General features: G+C 35.0%; 1 protein-coding gene across 2 annotated transcripts; it reads right to left on the bottom strand.

Annotated features, from left to right (window-relative positions):
• Positions 1 to 5,090: 5,090 nt before the first annotated feature.
• Positions 5,091 to 24,837, bottom strand: LOC106755430 (uncharacterized membrane protein At3g27390). 2 transcript variants are annotated; one of them, XM_014637581.2, is made up of 11 exons: positions 24,132 to 24,837; positions 23,524 to 23,632; positions 23,230 to 23,425; positions 23,005 to 23,141; positions 20,952 to 21,240; positions 7,048 to 7,154; positions 6,826 to 6,961; positions 6,505 to 6,700; positions 6,177 to 6,417; positions 5,559 to 5,802; positions 5,091 to 5,311 (listed from the first exon to the last, which is right to left on the bottom strand). In XM_014637581.2, the coding sequence occupies exons 1-10, from the start codon at positions 24,223 to 24,225 to the stop codon at positions 5,559 to 5,561; spliced, it is 1,749 nt and encodes a 582-aa protein (XP_014493067.1). In that variant the 5' UTR covers positions 24,226 to 24,837; the 3' UTR covers positions 5,091 to 5,311. The 2 variants fall into 2 exon arrangements, with proteins under 2 accessions (XP_014493067.1, XP_014493066.1); XM_014637580.2 differs by lacking the exon at positions 5,091 to 5,311 and having other exon boundaries at positions 5,319 to 5,802; positions 24,132 to 24,583; positions 24,660 to 24,837.
• Between the last annotated feature and the right edge of the window lie 484 nt (positions 24,838 to 25,321).

The following is a 25,321-nucleotide window of genomic DNA, read 5'->3' as shown; positions in this document are numbered from 1 at the left end:
AATTTCATTTTCATGCATGGTGAAATGTGTTGTTGCATTTAATTTCGTTTTAATTGAATTTAATTACGTTTTTACATCTGCGTTTTAATTTAATTTCATTTTAATTTTTCTGCATTCACCACGCAAACCTTTCACAACCCCCCCCCCCCCACCTTCGTGTTGACCTGATTCTCGAACCACAGTTTGGTCCTTGAGAGACGACCTAGGGGTCATTCCCTAGCTATACTGCATTCCTAATTTGCAATCAAATTTGTATGGGCCGCGACAACCCATCAAGGGCCAAGAACATCATCTCCTCTACACTTACAATTGATGAATTGTATAGAATCTCAATTTGTGAAATAGCTAGGAACAAGAATATCAGATGTTTAGGATGAAGAATGGTGAGACTATATATGACGTGCAGAAAAGATTTACTCACATAGTGAGTGACTTTCTTACTCTTGGAAAGATATTTGACAAGGAAGAGCTAATCATCAAGATTCTAAATAGTCTAAACAGAAATTGGCAGCCAAAGGTTAGAGCTATATCAGAAACAAGGGATCTGACTACCATGAATATGGCTACATTGTTTGGAAAACTAAGGAAACTTGAGCTTGAGTTGGGAAGGCTGAAAGAAGAGGAAGAAGGAGAGCAAAAACAAACAATTTCTCTTAAAACTGCTGCAAAATTTAGCAAGTAAAACCAGCCCAAGAAAACATGATGCACAAGATGATCTAGAAGGTAAAATTTTTAATGCTAAAGTAATGAGTTTCATGGTAAAAAGGTTCTCCAAATTTTTGAAATTCAAAAATAATACTAACTTTGGTTTTGCTAGAAATACAAGGACAAATAGAAGAAAGGGAAAATTTGTTGTTGCACCAACTTTCTATGAATGTGGCAAAGTTGGACACATTAAGCCAGAATGTCCAGTGATCAAAATGAAACAAAAGATGGAAGAGAAGAACAATCAAGACAACATAAATTGTTACCAATAAGAAGCATTGATACTTTGAAGTGGTGTTGGTGATGATGCACTTGAAGACTTGAAGAATTCAATACTTTGAATGTTAAAAACATTCATTGTAGAAAGCCTTTGTATAGGAGTAATTTTTCAATTTTTAAACACTTAGAAGTTTCATAACTTAGTGATTTCTTACAACAATAATCGATTATTATAGGGGATAATTGATTATAACAAACAAAAGTTGAAAAGAGTTTGTCTCTCGACAATGATCGATTATCATAAGGGATAATCGATTATCACCCCAAGTTTTGATATTGTCCAGGGTTCGACAATAATCGACTATCACTAAGGATAATTGTAGAAAAAGTGATGCCTTGTATCTCAAACCAAGAGGGGATGAATTATATTTTTCTTAAAAAATAGTTCTTTTAAAAGGTTTTGCAAAATCTTTAACTTTTCTTACAACCAATATGACAAGTTTATGAATCAACAATAAAAGAGAATGAGAGAAAGATCAACACAGAGATTTATACTAGTTCGGCCAAGCATACATCAAGTCTTCCTTCAACAACCTTAGTTGAAGGGAACCACTATAATGATAGAGTTATACAAGCAAGAATACAGAGATATCTCCCCTCAATGCACTCTCCTTCCCCAACTCAATATCACTTACAGTACAAGATTTGAACACCTCACAATCTGACAAACCCAGAAAGTGATTTTGTATGTGAACCTCTTTCTTGCATCCATGGCCGAAAGAGTGTGCAATACTCGAGCTAATCCTCTTCCTGCATCCACAATCGAAGATAATCTCTTTCCCGCATCCACGACCAAAAAAGTCATATCTGGATTTACTAGGTACAGCGAGAAGATCCCACAACAACCCATCATATCTTCATACGCATACATCCAAACGACAACATACATATATGTTAAAGACAAAATCGTTTATATAAACAAACGATCTCATGTTTTGAAGTTTAACCAAATAACATTAAAACGAATTAAATGTCAGAAAGCAACCTAGGATAAAACCATAGAGTCAAAAACCCCAAACATAGAAATCATAGGAAAACACTTAAGTCTTAGGAAATAGAAAAACACTTAGGCTAAAACAATCAGAGGCATGACTAGATAATGTCTTGTCTAAATGTGTTTGAGAGAGAATTGAGTTAAACGCTCAATGCATAAAATACCTAAATAAGGTATTTGGCTTCTCTAAAAAACGAAATAAGTCAAGACAATGCATTCGACTAAAACCATTAAAAGACATAATTGATTAAAAGACATAAGAAAGCCTGAGCAAGTTAAAGGTTATCTGTCTACAAAGAGACAAATCCAAAAAAAGCGTTTACTTGAATCTAGACGATACCAATAGCGAAACAGGCACGTCATCTTGTGATGAAGTATTTACATGTTTGGTATCTTCAAAATAAAAGAGATTAATTTGTAAAATGTTAACTAACGGTAGAAAAATCAAAAAACACTTTGTTGTTTTGAGTGAGTATTAAATGACATTAAATGCCTAACATTCAAAAACAACAAAAGTGATAAGAAAAGTTATATTTGTTGCATGCACAGTTTACTCTAATTTTGCATATAAGCTATTCTACACGCATACACAGTACTATAGATCAAAAATCAAATGTGGATGTTAGAGACTAAAGAGATAATCATGGAATGTTCCTCTCTTGAAGCAAAGTCTAAAAAGATCTACAACCTACTTCAAGCAAAAGACTAAAAGAGCATATTTGCTCTGACAAAGTTGACTTACACAACGACTGTTATGAAAAGAAGAAAGAGAAAACACAAGCATCAAGGCTACGAACCACAAACATTTACTAACAGAAAAATATTTATAAAGCCTATAAATAGAAGATCTATCACAAAGAAAATCAAGAGGATAAAATAAAGCATAGCAAAAGTGCACAAAGCTTACAACGACACATTCATCCTAAAGAGAAAAAGAGATAAAAGAAAAGAATACATATGAGCTGAAGAAAAGAGAAGAGGAGAGAAAAGTGAAAGAGATACTCTCAAGCTTAAGCGTCGAATCTCTTACTTTTGTAAGATTATAGAGAGAAACACTTGCGAGTGTTTAGACTGTACAATATTGTAATCATATCCTCTCGTTTATTCTAAACTGCTTGTAACCAATCCTTGATTGCAATTATGAATAGAATTAAAACACTTACAACCAAACTCTTTTGAGTTGAGGAATCTAGGCGTGGTAGTCTAGTACTAGGGAGTGGTGCGAATACTCAAAACAAAACTCGGCGAGGTAGTTGAGTACCAAGAGTGGTGCTAATACTCATTTGTAATCATGTGAAGATTATAATGGAACCATATATAGAGGAGACTGGACGTAGCTTAGTTGGAGTGAACCAGTATAAAATCTCTTGTGTTATTCTCTCTTCTCTTTACTAAACGATGCTCTTAGAAAACCTACAATTGGGCTTTATATTTTTCGGCTAAACAATCCTTTATACGAGCATAGCACGCTGAAAATATACGAGCTCCCAAGCTAAACAATCCTTTGAAAATATACGAGCTCCCAAGCTAAACAATCCTTTATTTTTTAAAGGAAGTTCTTACAAAAACTACAGTAGAAATTATTCGGCATAGCACGCTGAACTTTTCAAAGCTTATATTTCAAGTCGAGTGTCTAAGCATTTGATAGGACATTTTACTCGCTAGACAATGTGTTATTTCAAAAGGGTTGCGGAAAACGTTTTCTAAAAATACTATTTAAACCCCTTTCTAGTATTTTTCAGGTACTTCAATATATGCAACTCACTCAAAAACATGTTTTGTTCTCGTAACCCATTCAAAATCATTCATAATATCATTCACCATGCATAAAAGGTTTAAATAGTATCTACCAACCAATTTTACAATAACAATAGCCAATAAAAAAATTGCAGCAACATTGATATAACAATACCACAAGATCATATACAACATACAAACAATTATAATAAAAATCAAGAATCTCAAACATCAAGATTAAAAATCAAGAATGACAAAACCAAGAATAAAAATCAAGAATGACAAAACCAAGAATGTAAGCTCTCCCTACCTCTAATCCAATAAAGAGTTCTAAATCTTCTAAGCCCTTCTTACATCTTGACTTCTAGACTTCTCCCTTAACAGAAAATAATGTTATCTTCTTATACCTCTCTCACGATTAATATAGGATTTTCCGTCTCTTTTTACTGATAGCTAAGATTTCTATGCTAACATAATATAAATAATAAGAGGCTTATCTTTTTCTATTGGATTTATTTTTCTAAATTTTTTTATAAGCCCATTATCATAAAAAATAAATAAACTTGTTTTTTTATCTTAATTGATTGTCATAAGTTTCTAAATGACATTTTATAAAATCCTAATTAATTCACTTTTTCTAATTAAATTATCCAAAACATATAATTATCCTAATCATATATTTCTTTTTTTATATATATAAAAACTAAGTACCTTTATAAAATGTATTTAATATCAAAATCTATAAATATTCATTTTCATATAATAATAATTAAACACTACAATTCTACTTAATACAATTATATATATATATATATATATATATATATATATATTAATTCCTATACATATTAATTAAGATATATAATTAATTAACAATTAACTACGATTGTGTTCTAATTTCAAACAAAATAATATTATTTTATTTTAATAAAATTAACAAGTTAAGTTTATTTTTTCAACTTTAATTAATCTTACCAAACACATCCACAACAATTATTGTAAATATTAATAAACACCACACTTACACAGAAAAAAACTAATAATAAAAATAATAAACATATGTTATATATAAAATAAGAATCAAACATACTATAACTACCCATTTATTACAAGAACTCTACCTAACTGTGTTGTTCTTTACTTATGTAAATATTTTTTATTTATTTTAAATTATAAATCTCATGATTACCTCATTTTTTAAATATTTAATTTTCTTGAATCTTACTATCAAAGTTCTTAATCCCAAAAGAAATTTTTTTCAAAAATATACTTTTTGGCATACTTCAGCATTTCCTTTTGTTAAGTGAATTTCATGCAGTTCTCGTTAAATAAAAAATGAAGATGGTTTTGGGCAGTGGAAGCTACACAAAACACGTAAATTAATAATAATTTTGTTCAAAATGTATAATTAATATGTTTTACACAAAATGTCCTTGAGATCTACCTAATCTAGGTGTGAAAATTTTGAACAAGCCTGGGAGAGAATGTTCAATTCTAGGTAAGTTTCCCAATGGAATCATTGATCTGACTAGAAGTATAACAAGAGGCAATGACAATGTAACGCGGCTCTACAGCAGAATCCTTTGAGGCTGCATTCTTCTCGAATTTGCACATATACAGAGTCAGAAATTATAATTAGCAAAAATTCCCTAAAGAAGAGAATTTTACAAATTTTATGCTATCATCGTGCTTTTGTTTACAACAACTTCAAAAAAAAAATCATACCTAATATGATTTTTTGGGTTAATAATATAAATTTTAGTCTTACCATATATAGGAATTAACTCACAATTATTGTCAATTACACTCATATTTCTATCTAAAGATGGACTCAAGGTTATACCTATGAGATTAAATTTGTTGTGTTGTGATCATTTTCCATGTCTCGTACCACGTTTGATCCATGAGAAGAGCCGTTTCTTGTCCCCTTGAAAGATTTTAAACTAACCAACCGAGCAAAGGCACTCTTTGATCTGGCCATTATTGGACCTCCAAGTTTCTTATCATCAGATAACGATTTTACAAGATCATCGAAGCGTCGCTTGAAGGTTGGGAACCTTGACATGGATTTGGTGATCCCTTGCAATCTGTAGTAAAAGCCAACAAAATGTAACATTGAAATTGGGTTGAGAATTATATAATAAACCAACTTAGATTAGCTTCTAACATGGAAGTTTTTGACGAGATAAGAACTTGATTACTGCTTTACAACAAAAACCCATAGAAATTAGTAAAATGTTTTATGGAGAAGTTAGATAAGGTAGCATTTGAAGATATTAAGATTCATACGTTGATTTTTAAAATATTCAAAAAGTTTGATTTATTCTAAGAGAAAATATACTATACATTAAGAGAATAAAACAATTTTTCAAACTCATTCAATCACAAAATACTATGCATGGTAAGTTTGTAAGTGCTTGCCCAAATTCACATTAACCAAGTTTTTTGGTATATTAAGTACCTTCTAGCCAATGCCTCAAGTTCTGCACGTTTGACTTCGGATTCAGGGGCTGGAGCATTGATAGATTTTTTCAGTCTCTCTGCATCACCACTCAAAAGAACTAACTTGCAGAGGTAGTCCTCTTCTGAGGCAGAAAGATTTTCAGCTTTGATTTGCTCTTTAATGATCAAAAGGGGGTTAAGGAACCAGTCAAAGAATTTCTCTCTTGGTCTGTTTGTGGTAGTTAGTTCAGTATCATCACCTACATTGGGCAAGTAACCAAAATGGTTTAAAGAAAAAAATCTCAAAAAGTGTGGAAAATAACAACTGCTCGAAGGGTTCCACTTACTAATAAATATGCCCATGGAATTGAATTTTGCAGAGCGCAAGAGTCCTTGAAGTAAGCAATATGCTGGCAAACCAATACTAATAACCCTACTCCCTTCACCAGATCTGGCTTCTTCTAAGTCTTTTATTGTAATTAAACCTTCAGAAACCATTTTTTCTCCAACTCGGCAACATTCCTTGAATAAGGCATCGAACAACTACACAATTCATGAACAATATTATATTGTACGGACCATCAAGCTGAAAAACATTATCACATTCAAGGAAGATAAAGATGATATCTTAAGTCACATCATTCGACACAAGATATTACAAAGAATACCTCAAATGATTTCAGCTCAACAATGTTCTTCATTGAAGTTGTGCGAGAAGGGGCCTTTTGGAAGGAGCTAGGTCTTGAGATGGAAATTGAATTAGATGCTAGTTGTGATGAATCAATTTCTTTGTGAAACTGAGGCCTATCATCAGAGATCAATTGCATAAGAAAAATATAAAAGCATTGACTGTAAGTAACAGTGATAAATGCATGGGAGCAGAAAAAGACCTAGGGAAGCAGGTTCCTTCTGGCATGTCAAGAATATCATTGCTGTATTCATCATAAATGGCCAAAGCTGCAACAACATACGAAAGACCGAACTTAAAAGAAGACTCCTGCATTTCAGAGAACACAGAAAGACAGTGAGACAGCTAGGAAACCAGCAGCCAGGTTTGGGGGATAGGAAACAGATTTCATTTTATTCACACAATAAATGGAAACAACGGAAGAAGATCAGTACGAAGGGAAATAATAACCAGAAAATGGAAAAGCCTGATAGATCAAGGGTATGCAATTTGTGAACCATCCCTATTAAGAGGACTTAGTAGAAGCTTAGTGATACAGACCACTTAGCCTTCTCACTACACTCAGCCCCCTCATCATTCTCCCTCTTCCTTAAAAACATTCCGTTACTACTAACTAACAACATTATTGTCCCACTCTACCCCTCCTTGCTAGTGCGATAATAAAGTAATGGGTGTTAACGAAACAATCTATGCCAGTACTTCCACCATACCATCCATTTGAAGTTCCAAAAAGTTATCCCGTAGCCTGATAGATCTTGCTACTAGCAAGTCTGCATTCTAGAATTTTAAGCAACCTGGCCTGTCTTAATGACCCACCTCTAAAAGCCTGTAAAATCTTGGTTTTAGCTTCTCATTTTTCTTAGGAAAAATCCTAATTGTAAATACAGTCTAACCTTTATATAGACTGAATCTCAACACACTTTGATGCAAATAGGAGATTATTTGGATAAAAATATCCTAATATCTCCATAGTAATTTGGAAAAATATCTCTAGAATCTACGCATTCATTTTATTTCCCCTTTTAAGATGTGATTGTAACAAATAGAAGAGCTGAAAATGTAATTATCATGCTAGTTGTTAGAATAGGTCATCTTAAATATAATTTATCGAAAAGTTGTTGTGCTTTGTTTTGTACCCAATTTCTAGATTTGACCTTTCTTTTCCTTTCCTCTTCCCTCATTCATTCTATCTCACGAGAGGGAAATCATGCTCTCCAATTCATTCTCTATTCTTTAGTCTTCATCTCAAGTTGGTATCAAAGTTGGTCACTCCCACTCTACCTCACTCTCTTTGTCTGGCATAGAAAACGCCACCTAGCCACTGCTGGCCACAATCCCCCACTGTGCTACAATTGCAGTTTCATCTACCAAATAAGCTTTGGTTGCCTTGAGGAGTGTGACACAACCCCTGTGGCTGTGTCCAAACTCCACTAGACGTGCCACCATGCACTATCTTCTTCTCAACCAGACCTTGGCACATATGTCTCCCTCTACCTTCTCATGGTTGGAATCTGATACAATCAAAGAATTAAAAGGCATATTAGGAAGGTTCAAAATGTTTATGAGAGGAAGAAATGGAAATCCATTACATGGGGACCACAGGCACACGCATGTTGATTCTGCTGCTAACAGAGTTGCCTACGTGGCTTTTAGGAATGTAGGGATCTTTCATGTTTTGGAGAGAATAGAGAGGATAAGAGGTAATCTTTAGGGGGTTGGTTTTTGGGAGGAATAAACAAGAACTCTGGTCTTGAAATTGGGAGGAGGACCTTCATTACCCTCTTTGTTTTGATTCATAAATAATACAGGGAAATTTTCATTTCCATTACAGTTCTATTTTTGTTGTTACTTATCAATTGGTATCCAGAGCACTTGATCCTGGTAGTGCATGGTATACTTATGCGAAATATCAATTGGTTTTACTTGGCCAAGGTTTCCATGATCATTGATGAGTGCACTTTTATGCACTCAAAGCATTTAATCTTAGCCTTCTTAAAGAATACTGTGTTCAAATCATTTGTTTTAACTAAGATTTGTCTAAATAGGATAAATAGAGCTTTGATTGCAAACATATGCTAAAATTTGCTTTTTAAGCCCCATCAGTGACAGTTGTTCTAGGTAGACGATATTTAATAGACATTTTAAGTAGAAGAATCTAATAAGAGACTCTAGAACATTTAAATAATCCATTATTAGATAACTTGATTAATCATTTATGAGCTGAGTTTTGATAATGTTTTATAACTACGTAGATGTTTCTTGGACATTCTAATGTGTGCTTTGTGTAGCTAAAGTAAAAGAAAAGCTCATAAATCATCTATAGATGATACAACAATAAATTGTCTAATGCCCTATAAACAATACAAACATGACTAAATTGGAGATTTCCCACTCACAAAGAAGCTAAGATCATGAGCTTAATCCTAAGTGAGTTGGTAGAATGGAAAAGATGATTCAAGACAAGAAAAATAGTTTTAGACATATCTAATATATGCTTCTCTAGAATCGTTTGATAGGTGTATCGTCTGATGCACCTGATGGACTTGTCTGATGGACTCTGATCTACATCAACTGGTGGTTTCATCTGGCCCGTATCGTCTGGAGGTCCTCATCTGCTGGTATCGTCTGATGTGTTGGGCTTAGGCTTTTTGCACATGAAAGCAGTTGCTTTGGATACTATTAAGAGCGATATTTGAAGGATTTTTTGATTCAATAAAACATTGTTATTCACACTGAATATTCAATGAATAAAAACTAAGTTTCATCCCTCGAATTTCTATATGAAATCTATGTTAAACCTGCCAATATGGATATTGGGAACAATACAAAGACTTTCAACCTTTGCAACTACAACAATTGTTGTCAAACCACCAATGAAAAACATGGCTCAAATCAGCAACTGAAGTCAACCCTTTTGGATCTTCAACATATCTGATGCTACACTTGAAGCCCATCCAAAACTGCTACAAAAGGAGACCGGTGGTGAGCTTAAGGGCATCATCCATCTAGGGTGAGAAAAAAGTGCGGACCTGACCAAATTGGACCAAACCGCTTGAAGAAATAAGTGATGGGTCGGTTTTGCGATTTCGGCTAAAGGTGGATATATTAAAATGGATTTAAATGGTCGGATACAGGTCTGAGAAAAAATATTCACGAATACCAAACCCAACTTGTGGGTATTATTTAATTATTATAAAATTATCTTAGGTTCCATATCAGTGTGGTTTCAGCTCTACAGGAAGCTGTTGAAGCTTACCTAGTTGGACTCTTTGAAGATACTAACCTCTATGTCATTCATGCTAAGAGGGTCACTATCATGTCCAAGGATATTCCACTTGCCTGAAGAATCATAGGTGAAAGGGCTTAGTTTCAAAGCTCAAGTTCCTTTCTTTTTTTTTGCTTTTAGGATTTGTGCTTTTCTTCAATCCTTGATAATTTCTGTGTGTGCATCTTAGAATTTGAAGTGGGTGTCTTCTTCCAATTCCTCCTAAACCCTTTCTTAAACACAGATCTGGAAACTTCATTAAACCTAGATCTGGAAACTTCTTGTAACAGGAGTGCAACATCTTCTCTCCATCAATCTTCATTGCACAACACCACAACTTCAGCAGCATTCACAATCGCATGGACCAACAAGAGCTGCCAGCGGTGACTCCAGCCACCATCTGAAGCCTTGTCGGGAACACACACAAAATCAATTCCCTTCCTCTTTGATTCCTTTCTTCTGGGCGTGATAGAATAAAACCAGTGAATATCGCTGCTCCACTTGTGGTTCCTTGCTTTGCCACCACACGTTGGTGTGGCTGTTGGAGGCTCAAGGTGAGACCATGAGATTGTGAGCGAAAGAGAGCTTAGTGAGGGTGATAGGCTTCTTTTATCAAGAAGTCAATCAATACCCTCCTCCTCTCAAACACACACGAAAGAAAGCAAAATAATGTGTATTGTTGTTGTATGAATAAATCAATGTACAAAGAATCACACCAAGGAAGCCTCTCTCCCTTCACTGGAACAAATATCCACTCTATACCCAAATGTACAAAAGAACTAACTCCCTGTACAGCACACACCCCTATTTATAATATTTCCCCCCTTCACAAAATTGACTAACTGTCAACAACCTTTCCCGCCTTCTAATTTCCTTCCCCTGCAATCATTTTTTCTTTTTTCTTTCATATACCTTTAATACTCTATCTTTACTCTTCTCCCTAAGATCAACCTTGTCCTCAAGGTTGAATTTAGGGAATTGTTGTTTGAGAGTAAACTCGTCTTCCCATGTAGCTCTCTCTGGATCTCCTTCCTGCCATTAAACTAGGACCTGAGGGATCACCTCCCCTTGCTGCTGCTTGTTTCGTTTCTGCAGCACCTTTGATGGCCTACAAATAGGGCCATCTACCTATAGTTCCGTAGGTAACTCTTCTTCCACCTGATGAGCTCTAATAGCTAATTTCAATTGAGACACATGGAATATTGGGTGTATTCTAGCAGTTTCCAATAGCTACAATCGAAAAGCTACATGTTCCACTTGCTTGACCACCAGAAAGGGTCCATAATAACACGCTGACAGCTTAGGATGCAGCCTTGTAGGCATAGAAACTTGCCTATGAGGTCTGATCTTGAGGAAAACCCAATTTACCTCTTTGATATTGGATGCCTTTCTCTTGTTAGCGTAATGAGTCATCTGATCTTGGGCCCTGGCCAAATGTACTTCAATTGTTTCTAAGCTTCATCTCGGGTTTGTAGATCCTGAGCTGCTGCCTCCACCACCGCCTCACTGAGCATGAACCTTGTTAAGGTAGGTAGTAATCTCCCATAGACTATCTCAAAATGGGTACACTTGGAAGCCCCCTAGTAGCTGGTATTATACCAATATTCTGCCCATGGCAACACCGAACTCCACACCTTAGGTTGCTCTGAACTGAAGCAATGCAAATAAGTTTCAAACACCCTATTTAATACCTGATAGAAAGATTAAAAGTATATGAAAGGAAGAAAAAGAGAGGAGGGAATGATAAAGAAAAATAAAGGTGGGAAGCAGAGCACATATCTGTTAGTTGTTAGTTGGAGGGAAAGGTAAGTATAATTAGAAGTTAGCTTGTAAATGGAGGGGCTGGTTATTCTATATATTTGTTTTTACTGGAACATTTGTCCAGTGGAGGAAGATTAGGCTTCCTTGAGAGAGCACCCTGTACATTGAATTCTTTGATTCATTCAATAATACAAGTACTATTCATTGTTATCTGTTAGTTGCAAGGATTCAAGAGTCTTGATCGACTTCTTGATTAAAGAAGTCTAACAAGTTTGACCCGACCTGCCATCGCCCTGTGACTTTGGTAGTTTCACCACGAAATTCGTGCTAACCTCCTGTCATATTGCCTGAGGAATGGGTAAGGGTTGAAGGAGTTCCTGGGGAGAGGAAGCTAGATATTTATGCTGCTGACAAACTAAACACGTAGCCACAAACTATACCCAAATGTACAAAAGAACTAACTAACTCCCTATACAGCACACACTATAATATCCCCCCCCCCCCCTTTTCAAAAACCTTTCCTACCTTCTAATTTCCTTCCCCTTCACTCATTTCCTCTTCTTTCTTTCATATACCTTTAATACTCTATTAGAGGATTGAGTAAGAAAGAGGAATGGTAGATATGATGAAAATCTATTTGGGGAAGACTGCGGTGGCCATTTCAACCCTGGTGGTGTTCTTTGCCTCTAACCAAATAACCTGATTATATTTAACCAAAACTGGAGAAAACCAAAACCGTTTAACTCGAGCCATCTAATGGTCAGACATGGATTTTAAAATTCTAAATTCAGATTGTATTGGATTGATTAATTTAAATCTAAATCCTACCATAACCGGCTGATGCTAAGCCCAACATCCATCAGCGTTTCCTCTTATCTCATTTCTTCATCCAATTTCACTTTTAGTGACTTTCTTTTACATTATGTCTTGTACCGTCTTCCACATGAAAGGTTGAGTGTCTTGGGTGGATTCTTTTGTAATTTCATAAAGGATTTTGAGGTTAAATGCAATAAACGTGTTACTCTTTGAATTTCTGTCAAAAAGAAATTTTATTTTAATCTATTACTTTTGGACTCTGAATTTTGTTCTTAGGATTGTTTAAAATGGTTGTTTGTAACTCGATCATTTGTCTTTAGTTAGAATTCTTATTAGATTTCTAATAATCTCATGTTTAAGCAAGAAGTAAGGACTTTACATTGTTAGTAGACGCACATTTGAAGTCTATGTTTAACGGGTTGGTTAACTCAAACTTATATGCTTACTTGCTTAACAAAAATAGGTAAAACAATAGATAATTCTATGCATTGTTAGTGGTTGCACATGTAGTCATGTAAAGTCTAAAAAGGATCTTGCTTGTACATGGTGGAACAAGTGAGAAACTTAACAAATTAATTGAGTGGTTTGTTTATTTAATTTGAGAGTTGTTTTGAGTAATATTTAGATAAGAAACAATGAAGAATCTAATTATGAGAAAGCTGAAGAATCAACCTATTCTTATCATTTGTTTAAGACCCTCTATGCAGTAATTGTTGTTGCTTTAGACGAGTGAGGTTTATTGGATAGCATCAAGGACAGTTATCAAGTTCAACAGTGAAAGAAAAATGATTTTCATCTTTGTGATTTACTATGGCAATTAGTATATCCAACACCGTTATGATTCCACTAATCAATTGGTCTCTCTCAAGCAATTTGATAATGACATGATGTCTATTATTACTAAAAGCTCTTGAAGAATCAAAGATTTTCTTGGAAGTTGACTTATTAGATGAGATAAAAAGAAGTTGGAAAATTTTATGTGGTTATGATTATCTGGGTAAAGAATTGAGATTTTGACTATGCTAAGATAAAATTTTACTTAGTCAAGAAATTCCTTCTACAGAAAGATTGACAACACGACTCTTTGGTGTTCAAACGCTTAAGAGCACAAAAATTTAAGAATCTCGAGACTTCTTCCATGAATCCACCCGTGGAAGGTGTTATGGTAAAAGACGTCTTCAATGCACATTTTGTATTCACGTATTGTAAAACTGAGGTTCAAATCCAAATTCAGTTTGCTAACAATTTGTATTTTGCAATCTGTAGAGTCAAAATCCATGAATAATTAAGTCAGGTGCTTTTGATCATAATTATGGTAATACCTCTTTGTTCTCTTCTCTCACTTTTTCTAAAACAACTCATTTTACAACCCTAGCCAATGAATCTAAAGTAGCTCTTAAGAAGTGAATATAGAACCTAACTCAATCTTACAAAATTAACTTATAAGGTGAGGTTTACAAGAAATTGATCAAGTTTCCCTTTCTCGAACAGTAGCCTTCCAAAGAATTGATCAAGTTTCCCTTTCTCCTTTAAACAAAAACTCTGTTCTTTTTTTTTCCTGCTTGTTCCTTTAATCTCATTTCTTTAACTCAATTAACCAAATCATTGAGTTGTTCAATAACCTTTGATGCCAACTCTTCTGTCATAAAGGAACATGGTAAGGATTGAATGATTGGCAAGGGCATGAATCTAATGGCTTATACTACCTTGGTACATTTGGATCTTGTGTTGCATCTGCATCACCTAAATTGCTACATGAACGCTTAGGTAATGTTAGATTCTATTGATTTATGTTGCAATTAATATAACCTTATCCTTTTCTCTTTCCACTCATTCATTGTATTTGAACTTCTATCATTATTAATACGAGATCCTAAGAGAGGAAAATCAAGTTCTCCAATTCATTCTCTATTTTTTTGTATTCACCTTGGCATTTCTGACTTGTGCACTTATATGGGTAAAACAATTCTTCCAAGAATTAGCTTTACATTAGATTTAACAAAAGAAAATGTATTGTGATAAGAACAATGCTTTTTACATTGTTTCTAATCTAGTGTTCCATGAAAGGGCTAAACATATAAAGATTGATTGACATTGTCAACTCAGTTTGACTATTATTTGAGAAAAGTTATTTTCCAAAGAAATTTGCACTAAGTTTGTCAAATCAAATGATCAACTTGTAGATGTGTCAACAAAATTTTTGAGAGGATTCCTTGGACTTAATTTATTTGTTCAAAGCATGACACATATTTAAAAGTTGTTGCTTTTGTGTTAAACCCTTTTTCTAGATGTAACCTTTCTTATCCTTTCCTCTTTCCTATCTTCTTAATATATTTATTCAAAGCATGACACATTTAAAAGGTGTTGTTTTTGTGTTATACCCATTAAAATAACCTTTCTTATCATTTTCTATTTCCTCTCTTCGTTGTATTTGAACTTCTGTTGTAATTAGAGAAGATTTCTTTAGAATCTTCCTAATTAGAGAAAATAGATATACAATCTTTTATTTTATTTTGCTTTCCTAGTTTTTCTATTTCCCTTTTTTTGGAAAATTAGATTGTTACAAATAGAGGATATGAGAATGTATTTTCAATCAATTCTAAATAATAAATTTCAATATTATTTTCTACTTGGTATCAAGAGCTTCCGATCTTGGAACTCCATTCCGCTGCATAGTCGCCGCCGCTGCACAGTCGCCTCCGCCGCTGTCCGACCACTACCGCTGCCGCCGTCGCCGGTTGGGGTCGTTGATAGGGCAGAAAGGTGCGCCCAACTCCGACAACCACAACGTTGGAGGTCACTCCACTAAAGGAGCCGCCACGTGCCGTCACCGTCGCCGGCGCGTGTAGCCCACGCGCCTACCTCCAGCGAGACCCACTTGTCGGCGCCACCACAGACAGGGTCGCCGGAGTGCCCTGAGTCCATTCCTAGGGTCAATGACGACTCGTTTGGGCTGTATTTGAGCATATCTGAGTTTTGAGTTTTGCTCCTCATTTTCCGGCGAGACCCACTCGCCGTCACCGCCACAGAAGAGTTGTCGGAAACTCCTGAGCCTGTTCCTAGGGTTTGTGACGACCCGTTTGACCTTTTCTTGAGTAGATCTGGTTGTTTAATTCTGCTCCTTTTTTCTCGGTGTGACCCATACACCGTCATCATCTTGGAGACTCCCTCGTTGCGTTCTACGGGATATCTGAAGTAAAAATTATTCCTTTGAAAGCAATGGATGAATCAATGAGTAAGTCCTCTGGATCATGCACTTTGTCCAGAAAAGGTAAGATTTGCCTCAATATTGTTGATCATGTGTCTCAAGGTATTTGGATCCTTGATTCGGGCGCAACTAATCATATGACACCTTTTAGTGTGTCCTTCGACTCATATGGTAAAAGAAATAAAGAACAACTTATTACAATTTAGAATGGTTAGGGTATACCTATATGCAGCTCTGGGAATATAATTTTGGACTCATCTATTGTATTGAAGAATGTTTTACATGTTCCTCAATTAGCTAACAATGTTATCTCTGTGCAAAAACTCACAAAGGATTTAAATTGCTCAGTAACATTTTTTCCAACTTATTGTGTTTTTCAGGACCTTGCCATGGAGAAGACAATTTTAACTGCTAAGGAGCATAGTGGGTTGTATTTTTTAAAGTTTGATGACCAAAGCAATACGAAAATCATGAGTCAACAAGCAACATCTGAGACGTGGGCAAAATCCCAAATATGGTTACATCATCAAAGGCTTGGGCATCCTTTATTCAGTCTTATCAAGTCCTTATTTCCCCACTTGTTTACCAAAGAATCTGTTGAGTCTTTTAATTGTGATATTTGTCAATTTTCAAAACACCATCGTTCATCTTGTCCTATTAGTCATAAAAGTAGTATTTCTCCATTTGATTTAATTCATTCTGATGTTTGGGTCCTGTCATAGATTCTATTTCTGGAGCCAGATGGTTTGTTACCTTTATTTACGATTGTACCCATGTCACGACATACCTTATGAAAAATAAATCCGAAGTTTTTCAAATTTTTGTTCATTTTTTCCATCTTGTCCAAAATCAATTTGGAAAAAATATCAAAAGAATTAAGTCTGATAATGGTACTGAATATGTGAATCATGAATTTCTCAATTTTTTGTCTCATAATGGTATTGTTCATGAACTAACCTGTGTTAATACCCCTCAACAAAATAGGGTTGCAGAAAGAAAGAATCGTCATCTTCTTGAAGTAACTAGAGCTCTTCTTTTTCAAATGTCTGTTCCAAAAGATTACTGGGGAGAAGCTGTGTTAACTGCCACATATCTCATCAACAGGTTACCCACTCGTATCTTAAATGGCATTAGTCCTATAGAGTCTTTATTGTCTTTTGTTCCTTCTTCTTCCATACTAACGAGTCTACCTAGTCGAGTCTTTAGATGTGTTGTTTTTGTTCACTCTCATCATCCTAACCGTGGTAAATTAGATCCCAGAGCTCTTAAATGTGTCTTTATTGGGTATCCTTCTAATAAAAAAGGGTACAAATGTTATCATCCTCAGAGTCGTCGCGTCTTTATCACAATGGATGTCACCTTTCATGAAACACAATCCTTTTATGTCAGTCCACCACTTCAGGGGGAGAAAGCACTTGAAGTGGATGAACTCTCCTTCTTGTTATTACCATGTTTGTCTTTGCAAGATGCCCAAGACCTGAGCAATGAAGGTATCATAGTCCACAGTGAGGAAGAAGAGGAAGAAGACAGATTTTTTGGCAAAAAATATGAAAGAAGAGAACAACCCACTTCAACTCTCGAGCAAGAAAAATTGTCTAATCCCGAGGTGAGGATCCCTAAAGATATCAATGAGGAGGAGGTAAGTATTACTGAGGATTTACCCATTGCATTGAGAAAGGGAAGAAGATCATGTGCTAAATATCCTATTTCTCAGTATGTTTGCACTAACAATCTCTCTGATAAGCACAAAAGTTTTATTACTGCCATTGATGTCACAGAAATTCCTACCTCAATCCAAGAGGCCATGAAACTTGAACATTGGAATCAAGCCATGAAAGAAGAGATGAATGCATTAGAAAGAAATTCAACTTGGGAGATTGTTGATAAGCCAAGAGACAAGAAGGCAGTGGGGTGTAGATGGATATTCACAGTAAAACATAAGGCAGATGGGACAATAGAAAGATATAAAGCTAGATTAGTGGCAAAAGTATATACCCAAACATATGGAATTGACTATGAGGAGACATTTGCCCCAATGGCAAAGATGAATACAGTTCGAGTTATTCTCGCTTTGGCTGCCCATTTTGGATGGGACTTACACCAGCTAGATGTGAAAAATGCCTTTCTTCATGGAAATCTAGATGAGGAAGTGTACATGGAGATTCCCCCAGGTTTTGAAGTGAAAAATGAAAGAAACAAGGTATGCCTCCTGAAGAAAGCATTGTATGGTCTCAAGCAATCCCCTAGAGCATGGTTTGGAAGATTTACAAAAGCAATGGTTTCCTTGGGATACAGACAAAGCCAAGGAGATCATACTCTATTCATAAGGTACTCTTCTACAGGTAAACTCACTCTATTACTTGTCTATGTGGATGATATGATTATTGCAGGAGATGATGAAACGGAAAAATTGGCATTAAAAGATAAATTGGCAGCTCAATTTGAAATGAAAGACCTAGGAAAACTCAAATATTTTCTTGGAATAGAGGTTGCCTACTCCAAGAAAGGAATTTTAGTCTCCCAAAGGAAATATGTACTTGATCTCCTCAAAGAAACAGGAAAGCTGGGATGTAGAACTTCAACGGTTCCTATAGAACAGAATCACAAAATGGGATGTGAAGAAAGTGCTCCTGTAGAAAAGGCCCAATATCAGAGATTGGTAGGAAAATTGATTTATCTATCACACACAAGACCAGACATTGCTTATGCAGTTAGTGTTGTGAGCCAATTTATGCATGATCCAAGAGAGAGACACATGCAAGCAGTTGACAAAATTCTTCAATACTTGAAGTCAAGTCCAGGAAAGGGGCTATTATTCAAAAGGGAAGACACATTGACTATGAAGATATATACTGATGCTGACTATGCAGGTTCTATTACTGACAGAATATCTACTTCTGGGTATTGTGTATTTCTTGGAGATAGTCTGGTAACATGGAGAAGCAAAAAGCAAGATAGAGTTTCTCGTTCTAGTGCAGAAGCTGAATTTCGAGCTCTTGCTCAAGGAATGTGTGAAGGACTCTGGATGAAAATCATTTTGGATGATCTTAAAGTCAAAGTGGAGAACCCGATACAACTACACTGTGACAATAAGTATGTCATGAGCATAGCCCATAATCCAATACAACGTGATAAAACCAAACACATTGAGATTGACAGACATTTCATCAAAGATAATCTTGACAGAGGCTTTGTGATTACAACTCATGTTCCTACAGAACTTCAAATAGCAGATATTTTTACAAAAGGGCTTCCTCCGGGTAGATTTCAAGATCTTGTAGACAAGTTGGGAATGATTGATATTCATTTACTAACTTGAGGGAGAGTGTTGTAATTAGAGAAGATTTCTTTAGAATCTTCCTAATTAGAGAAAATAGATATACAATCTTTTATTTTATTTTGTTTTCCTAGTTTCTCTATTTCCTTTTTTAGGAGAATTAGATTGTTACAAATAGAGGATATGAGAATGTATTTTCAATCAATTCTAAATAATAAATTTCAATATTATTTTCTACCACTTCTAAGTCATTATAAATGAGATCCTAAGAGAGGAAAATCAAGCTCTCCAATTCATCCTCTTTTTTGTATTCATCTCTAGTAATTAATAAAAAAAAATATTTTCCCTCTCATTATTCAATTCCCTTCACATCCCTTCTATTCTTATCACTGTACTGCTTCATTTTCTTATGAATCAGCACCAAATATGATTTGACATCTAACACTCTATTCTTTGAGCCATGCCATCAACTAGTTAACTTCTACTGTTGATACATCTTCTGCACATTTGAGCAATATGGAAGGGTCTCTTCCATATGTGGTCATACAGGAAACATTTCACGGAAATATGGTGGTTAGCAATGTAAGAGAACTCAACCCAACTAACTAAGCCCTATCCACTGGTTGTGTTTAAAACCTGTAAAGAATTTCGTAAACTGACAATTTCAGTATGCCCAATTGAAAATCCAACAGTGAATGATAGGAAGAGCTGAGTTTTAGACTGGTTTCTGACTGTTTAAAGAGATCAGTCCAAAATTCTCTCCTAAAAATGTGATCTCCTTCTGAGACTGGTGAAAAGAAAATCAGCGAAGCCTTAAACTTCTTTAATGAGGGACTCAGTAACCTCTTCAGAAGTATGTAGGTGGCAATGTGAAAAAAAAATGACTATACTTTATAAAGTTGATCTACTACCACCATAATGGTATCCACCCTTAGGACTTTAGGAAGTTCTCCAATAAAATCCAATGTAAATGTTACTGCATACCTGTGTAGCATTGGCAAAGGCTGTTAAAGACCATGCGATTTAGAACTTAATTCTAAAGATCAGCAGTAGACAACGCTTGGTGCGAATTCTGCAGGCCAGTGTCAAAGGAAAGTACTACAGTTTTTAAATATTATATATCCTTCATACCTTCCCAACTGCTTGCCAGCAATCCACATATGTTTAACAAAGTTGTCTGTCAAGTGTCCAGGTGTCTAGGTGTCCATACTTCCTTAAGTTGTTTTTTGATTGATCCATTTAATTTTTGTATTGCTGAATTGATTTTGCCTTACTCATTGTAACACAAGCTCTCCCCCCTTCACATAGTATATATTTTGAAAGGGCCCAAAATAATCCTTCCCAATGTACGGTGTTAACAATCCCACATAAAAAACAGATGGAAAAATTATAATTTATTATAAGTGGGTGCAATCCTCATTTGACAAATAAGTTTTGAAAGGTTAAGCCTAAACCTATTTTCTAAGATTTAATAGAATCTAATCTAGTAAAATTTGAAGAGGATATATTGGAAATCTAACATTAATTAAAAATATAACCAAACTATGGTATAGAAGTGTGTAAACCCACCTTACAGGACAGTTTTGTAAGATTGATGTTAAATCTAAATCCACTTTCTAATATTGAGGGCACAATTGCAATACATTCAGCTACCCTATTTTAAACTAATAACAAAAATATAGAATCAATCTAATTAATCCTTATATCCACCATTTCTAACAGCTATAATAACAATAGTAGTATAGTACATCTCAGTAGAGAAAAAATATGAGGACTGACCTGATAAGCAATAATCCCTGCATATGCACCAAGAAAGAAACTTGCTAACATGGATGCCAGAACTGCCCCGCCAACAGCCAATGGCCAGAGAAGGATAGCAAGACCTGCAAGAGGCACACATATCGTCTCCAGGAAAGGGCCTTCACGGCCAATGAGGTCATGAAACAGTCTATGCCACCCCTTAAAAAGCATGTATGGACCTTTGCATAGGGCAACAAATGATATAATTGGCACATCAACCACAATTCCAATAACTGCAGCTATTAAAGCACCAGGAATATAAAGCAGCCTGCATTAAAGCAGAAAAAATTAAAAAAGAAAATATAGCACAAATCCTGTCTATTAAGGTATAAGGTGGGAGGTAATGAGAAGGAGAAGAAAGGTAGGAGGGAAGTGAGGCCGAACGGTATTGACCGTAAAAGCCGAACGGTGGAAGGCATGGAGAGGTTAGGCCGAATGGTGGACAAAGGGGAACGGTCAAACCGAACGGGGACAAAGGGGAGCGACCAGGCCAAACAACGGACAACAGGGAGCGACCAGGCCGAATGGTGGGATGCAGGGAGCGACCAAGCCAAACGGTGGGAAGCAGGGACGGTTGAAGAATCACCATCTTAACTGCGCAATGGTTAGGGTGGACGAGAGCTAATTACAGTAAAAGGAGCCACAATAGGAGAGAATATTCAGTATAAGTTAATTAGAGTAAATAAATATATATATCTTAGAGAAATATTCAATATAAGATATTTATAATTAAGAATATATGCTAGGATAATATAGGGGGGATATTTATATTAAATATAGGGATATTTATATTAATTGCAGATGTATTCTAGGAAAATATTTAGTAAGAGATGGGCAGGAAATAATTAGTATAAATAAAGCTAGAGTCTAGGATTAAGGATATGCTTTTGATTATTGAGTTTTGTGATAGACATTACGTTATTGTCTTGTGAGGGAAGTTATGCTCCCAAATAATTGATGGAGGTTATGCTCCCAATTATTGTTTACTTTTGTTTATTCAAATATTACCATCAATAAAAGATATTCATTTGTTCAATTCCATTCTTTCATTATTCTTTTGCTTGTTTTGAGTGTGTGAGAGGGTGTTCTGGTTAAGTTTCGTACTCACGTATGTAACACTGTGAGCCATCATACTTGGCACATTATGACTGGATTTTATCTAGAATTACCTTTCATGGTTACATTCTGTATTGCTTTTATTTTTTAAAAACCACCAATTCAATCACTTTTCTTTTTCAATTTACAGATGAAAATTTGCCATGATAAATCTACCAGACACTAAAGATACAACTGGCACATAAAATACTTAAGAAAAAAGAACATAGTTAACAATTAGTGTTATGTTATCTGGTTCGCCAAGTATTGTTTGAACCAAAAAATAGAAAATTTTGGAAAAACAATTAATTGAGATTTTTCTGTACTTTGACTTCTACTTTTGACTGAAATGTAATTCGCAAAAATAATTACCATTCTTTAAGATTCCATCCAAGATCAATGTCTTCTATCATTATTTTCAGTAATATGCTCAAGCATGCTAATAAGTTCGGTATGCAAATGATTAAAGATTAAAACAACCTAATCAACACTGTTTGGTAAGACATACAGAAGAGCTGTGCCCTCTGTGATTTTAAGAGTTAAGTTTTTGAAAGATAGCAATCTACAGGAAATCCAACGACCTACTTGAGGGAATATTGATATTTTTTTTTTTCATTTGTTTCAACCCAGCTCCTTTAGTTTCAAAGTAAAATAACTAGCACTCACGTTCGTAACATACTATCTACACAACTAAGATTTAAAACTTGAAAAGCTTTAAAGTATAAGTGTGACCTACAAAGACAGTTAAAAAAGAAAAAATGGAGCTTCAACCAATGTGTAGAGATTGTTTCCAACTGAGTAGGATCAAGGAGGGTAGCTGTATGCAGTCTTACCCCCCCAGAAAGTGTAGAGGTTGTTTCCAGGTTTTGAACCAGTGGCCTCCAGGTCAGACAGCACAATGAAATCAAAAATAAACAAAATAGAGAGACATGTTAACCTGATCTCATAATATTTTGCATTTGGAGGTCCTCGCTGTAGCAGATCATCCATAACCGAGAAGTATGAATGGAAAGCAACGTCTTTTACATCCCTTACAACCATGCAAGCCTTTTCAACAGTGCTCCAAGTACCATCCTGACAATTTAGTACAGTTTCTGAAATTAATAACCGTAAAACAGTAGTAGTGACCATCTAAACCAGAAATATAACATAATGAACATACAATGAAACAGTGGTAAAGTTTGTCATCTTTTCCTTCCTCTACAGCTTCAAAAGTAGCAAATATGGGTGAAAGAAATCCGTAGGCTGCTCCACCTAGAATGCTTCCAAGAATACCAAAAACCGGGCACAAAACCAACAGCACTGGTAGTACACACAGGCAGATAACAATCTTCAGAAGTGGCCCTAATTGTTTAGCTCTGTCCGTTAGGGAAATCACCATGAGAAAGTAATCACAATTTCATAACAGACAGTAAAGTGAGTTAAAATTTGAAAGAGTGGCAGTCAAGGAGAGCACCTCAGAACGCAATAATATGTCCAAACTGCATGAACTATCCAAAGTGCAAGTATGATAGCAGTGTCCCCAGTTGCAATTATTAGGCATATCAAAGGGCAGAAAAGGATACCTGAAGTGATTGACAGTTTGAGCAATGATTAGTAAGGTTTGCAATCACACATCTGACGTAGAACCATACCCTAAATCTTCTCTAGTCTAGTGAAGCATGACATACAATATGCTATTAAATATTCCATTATGGAAACTAGAAAATGAAGCAAGAGCAGAAACTATTTAAATTCCTCGATTTTGCCTAGAAATAATTCTAAGCTGGCCTTTAAAAATTATATAGTTGGCTGCCATTAAATTTATTCCTTTGTATTTTCAACTTTCAAAATTCTGTGCTCCCATGATTTAAATCTTGTGCTGCTGTGCTTAAGCTCGTAAGATTAATCAGTAAAAAAAGTACAAAATTCAATTATTTCTATTCATAAGATTTGATACTTGAAGCAAAATTCTATAATATGCTCAAGTTTAATTACTAAAATTTCAACTAAAGTTCAACTAATTTAAAAACAAGAAACTCACAACAATCCAAAAGAACGTAGAACAGATTCATTGCCATTTACCTTTGATGTTGCCTAGAAGCAGAAGCCCAATGAAATAAGGAAGAAATCGGAAGAAACTCCCCAAAGAAGCACAAAACCCCGTAGGAGGCTCCATTCACTCGGATCTCTGCAGAAGAGCACTACAAATTCATCACACTTTCGGTTCTCCACTCACCAAGCTCAAGTTAGAGAAGATCCAATCTTTGACCCAGTTAACCTTCGCTCAGCACATAAGAAAGGTTTCAAATAAACATCCACAAGCCAAAAGTCCGTTTTTCTACAGTGATAAAGTAGCACGAAAACTCAAACGTGCCCTTTACTATGCCCCTAATAATGACCATAGAAACAAGTGGATCTTCCTGAACCCCTTTTTGTTGGGTTCTCCAACTTCATAACGGTAAAAAAGAGTTAACTTTGTCCAAAAGGGTACAAGCTGAACGTGACTTCTCTGTCACTGTTGAAAAATTTCAAGTCTGAAAAAATCAGAGGGATATGAATGAAGCAGTTTGGATCACAGAAAAAGAATCAGCATCGCATTTGGTTACCCACATCTTCATATTGGTCGGATTCATTTCCACCGCCCCTCCTGCCCCCTGTTGCTTCCAACATTTTGTGTATAAATAATTTTCTTCTTATTTGTTAGGCCAAAACAAAAAACAAGTTGAAGCTTTCCTTTCTGTGCTTTAATGTGATTGTTAATGATGTTACGTGCGTTTAAATTTCTTCTCATTTCTTTTGCCACCAGACAAAGGACCCAATTCTTTAAGAGGAAGAGGAAGGAAGGAGGTGCTAATTATTGTAACCTTTTGGTAAGAACAGTCTCTATCCTCAAATATCAAAATAAAAAATATATTATATAAATTTAAAAAATATATAAAATATAATATAAATTAAATTAAATACAAATTAAATTTAACCATAAAATATAAATTAATTGTAATTTATTAAATTAATTTAAGAAAATAATTTTTATTTTTATTTTTATTTTTTAAAAGCAAAATAAGTAGTATAATATTTACATTCAATCGGTTTATAAGAAGATATTAAAATAATTATTATTCACAGATAATAAATAGGCTTAATTGTTTGCTTTGTCCCCAGTTTGGTTGAATTGTGTTAAGTTCGTCTATCCTTTTAAAAAAGTTACAATTTCGTCCACACATGGTTTAAAAGTGTCAATTGCATCCGGTTAGATATTATATGTTTATTAG

Source organism: Vigna radiata, unplaced genomic scaffold, assembly GCF_000741045.1.
Source record: "Vigna radiata var. radiata cultivar VC1973A unplaced genomic scaffold, Vradiata_ver6 scaffold_259, whole genome shotgun sequence".
NCBI classification, from domain to species: domain Eukaryota; kingdom Viridiplantae; phylum Streptophyta; class Magnoliopsida; order Fabales; family Fabaceae; genus Vigna; species Vigna radiata.
This window is presented reverse-complemented; position numbering and strand designations above follow the sequence as displayed.

Bases quoted from the DNA above. Each gene is read 5' to 3' on its own strand.
- LOC106755430 (XM_014637581.2), bottom strand. From the start codon at position 24,225: ATGGAGCCTCCTACGGGGTTTTGTGCTTCTTTGGGGAGTTTCTTCCGA. The intron at 7,155-20,951 runs GTCAGTCCTCAT...TCTGAAATGCAG, and splicing joins CAGGGATTATTGCTTATCAG to GAGTCTTCTTTTAAGTTCGG. The intron at 6,418-6,504 runs GTAAGTGGAACC...TGCCCAATGTAG, and splicing joins TTCCATGGGCATATTTATTA to GTGATGATACTGAACTAACT.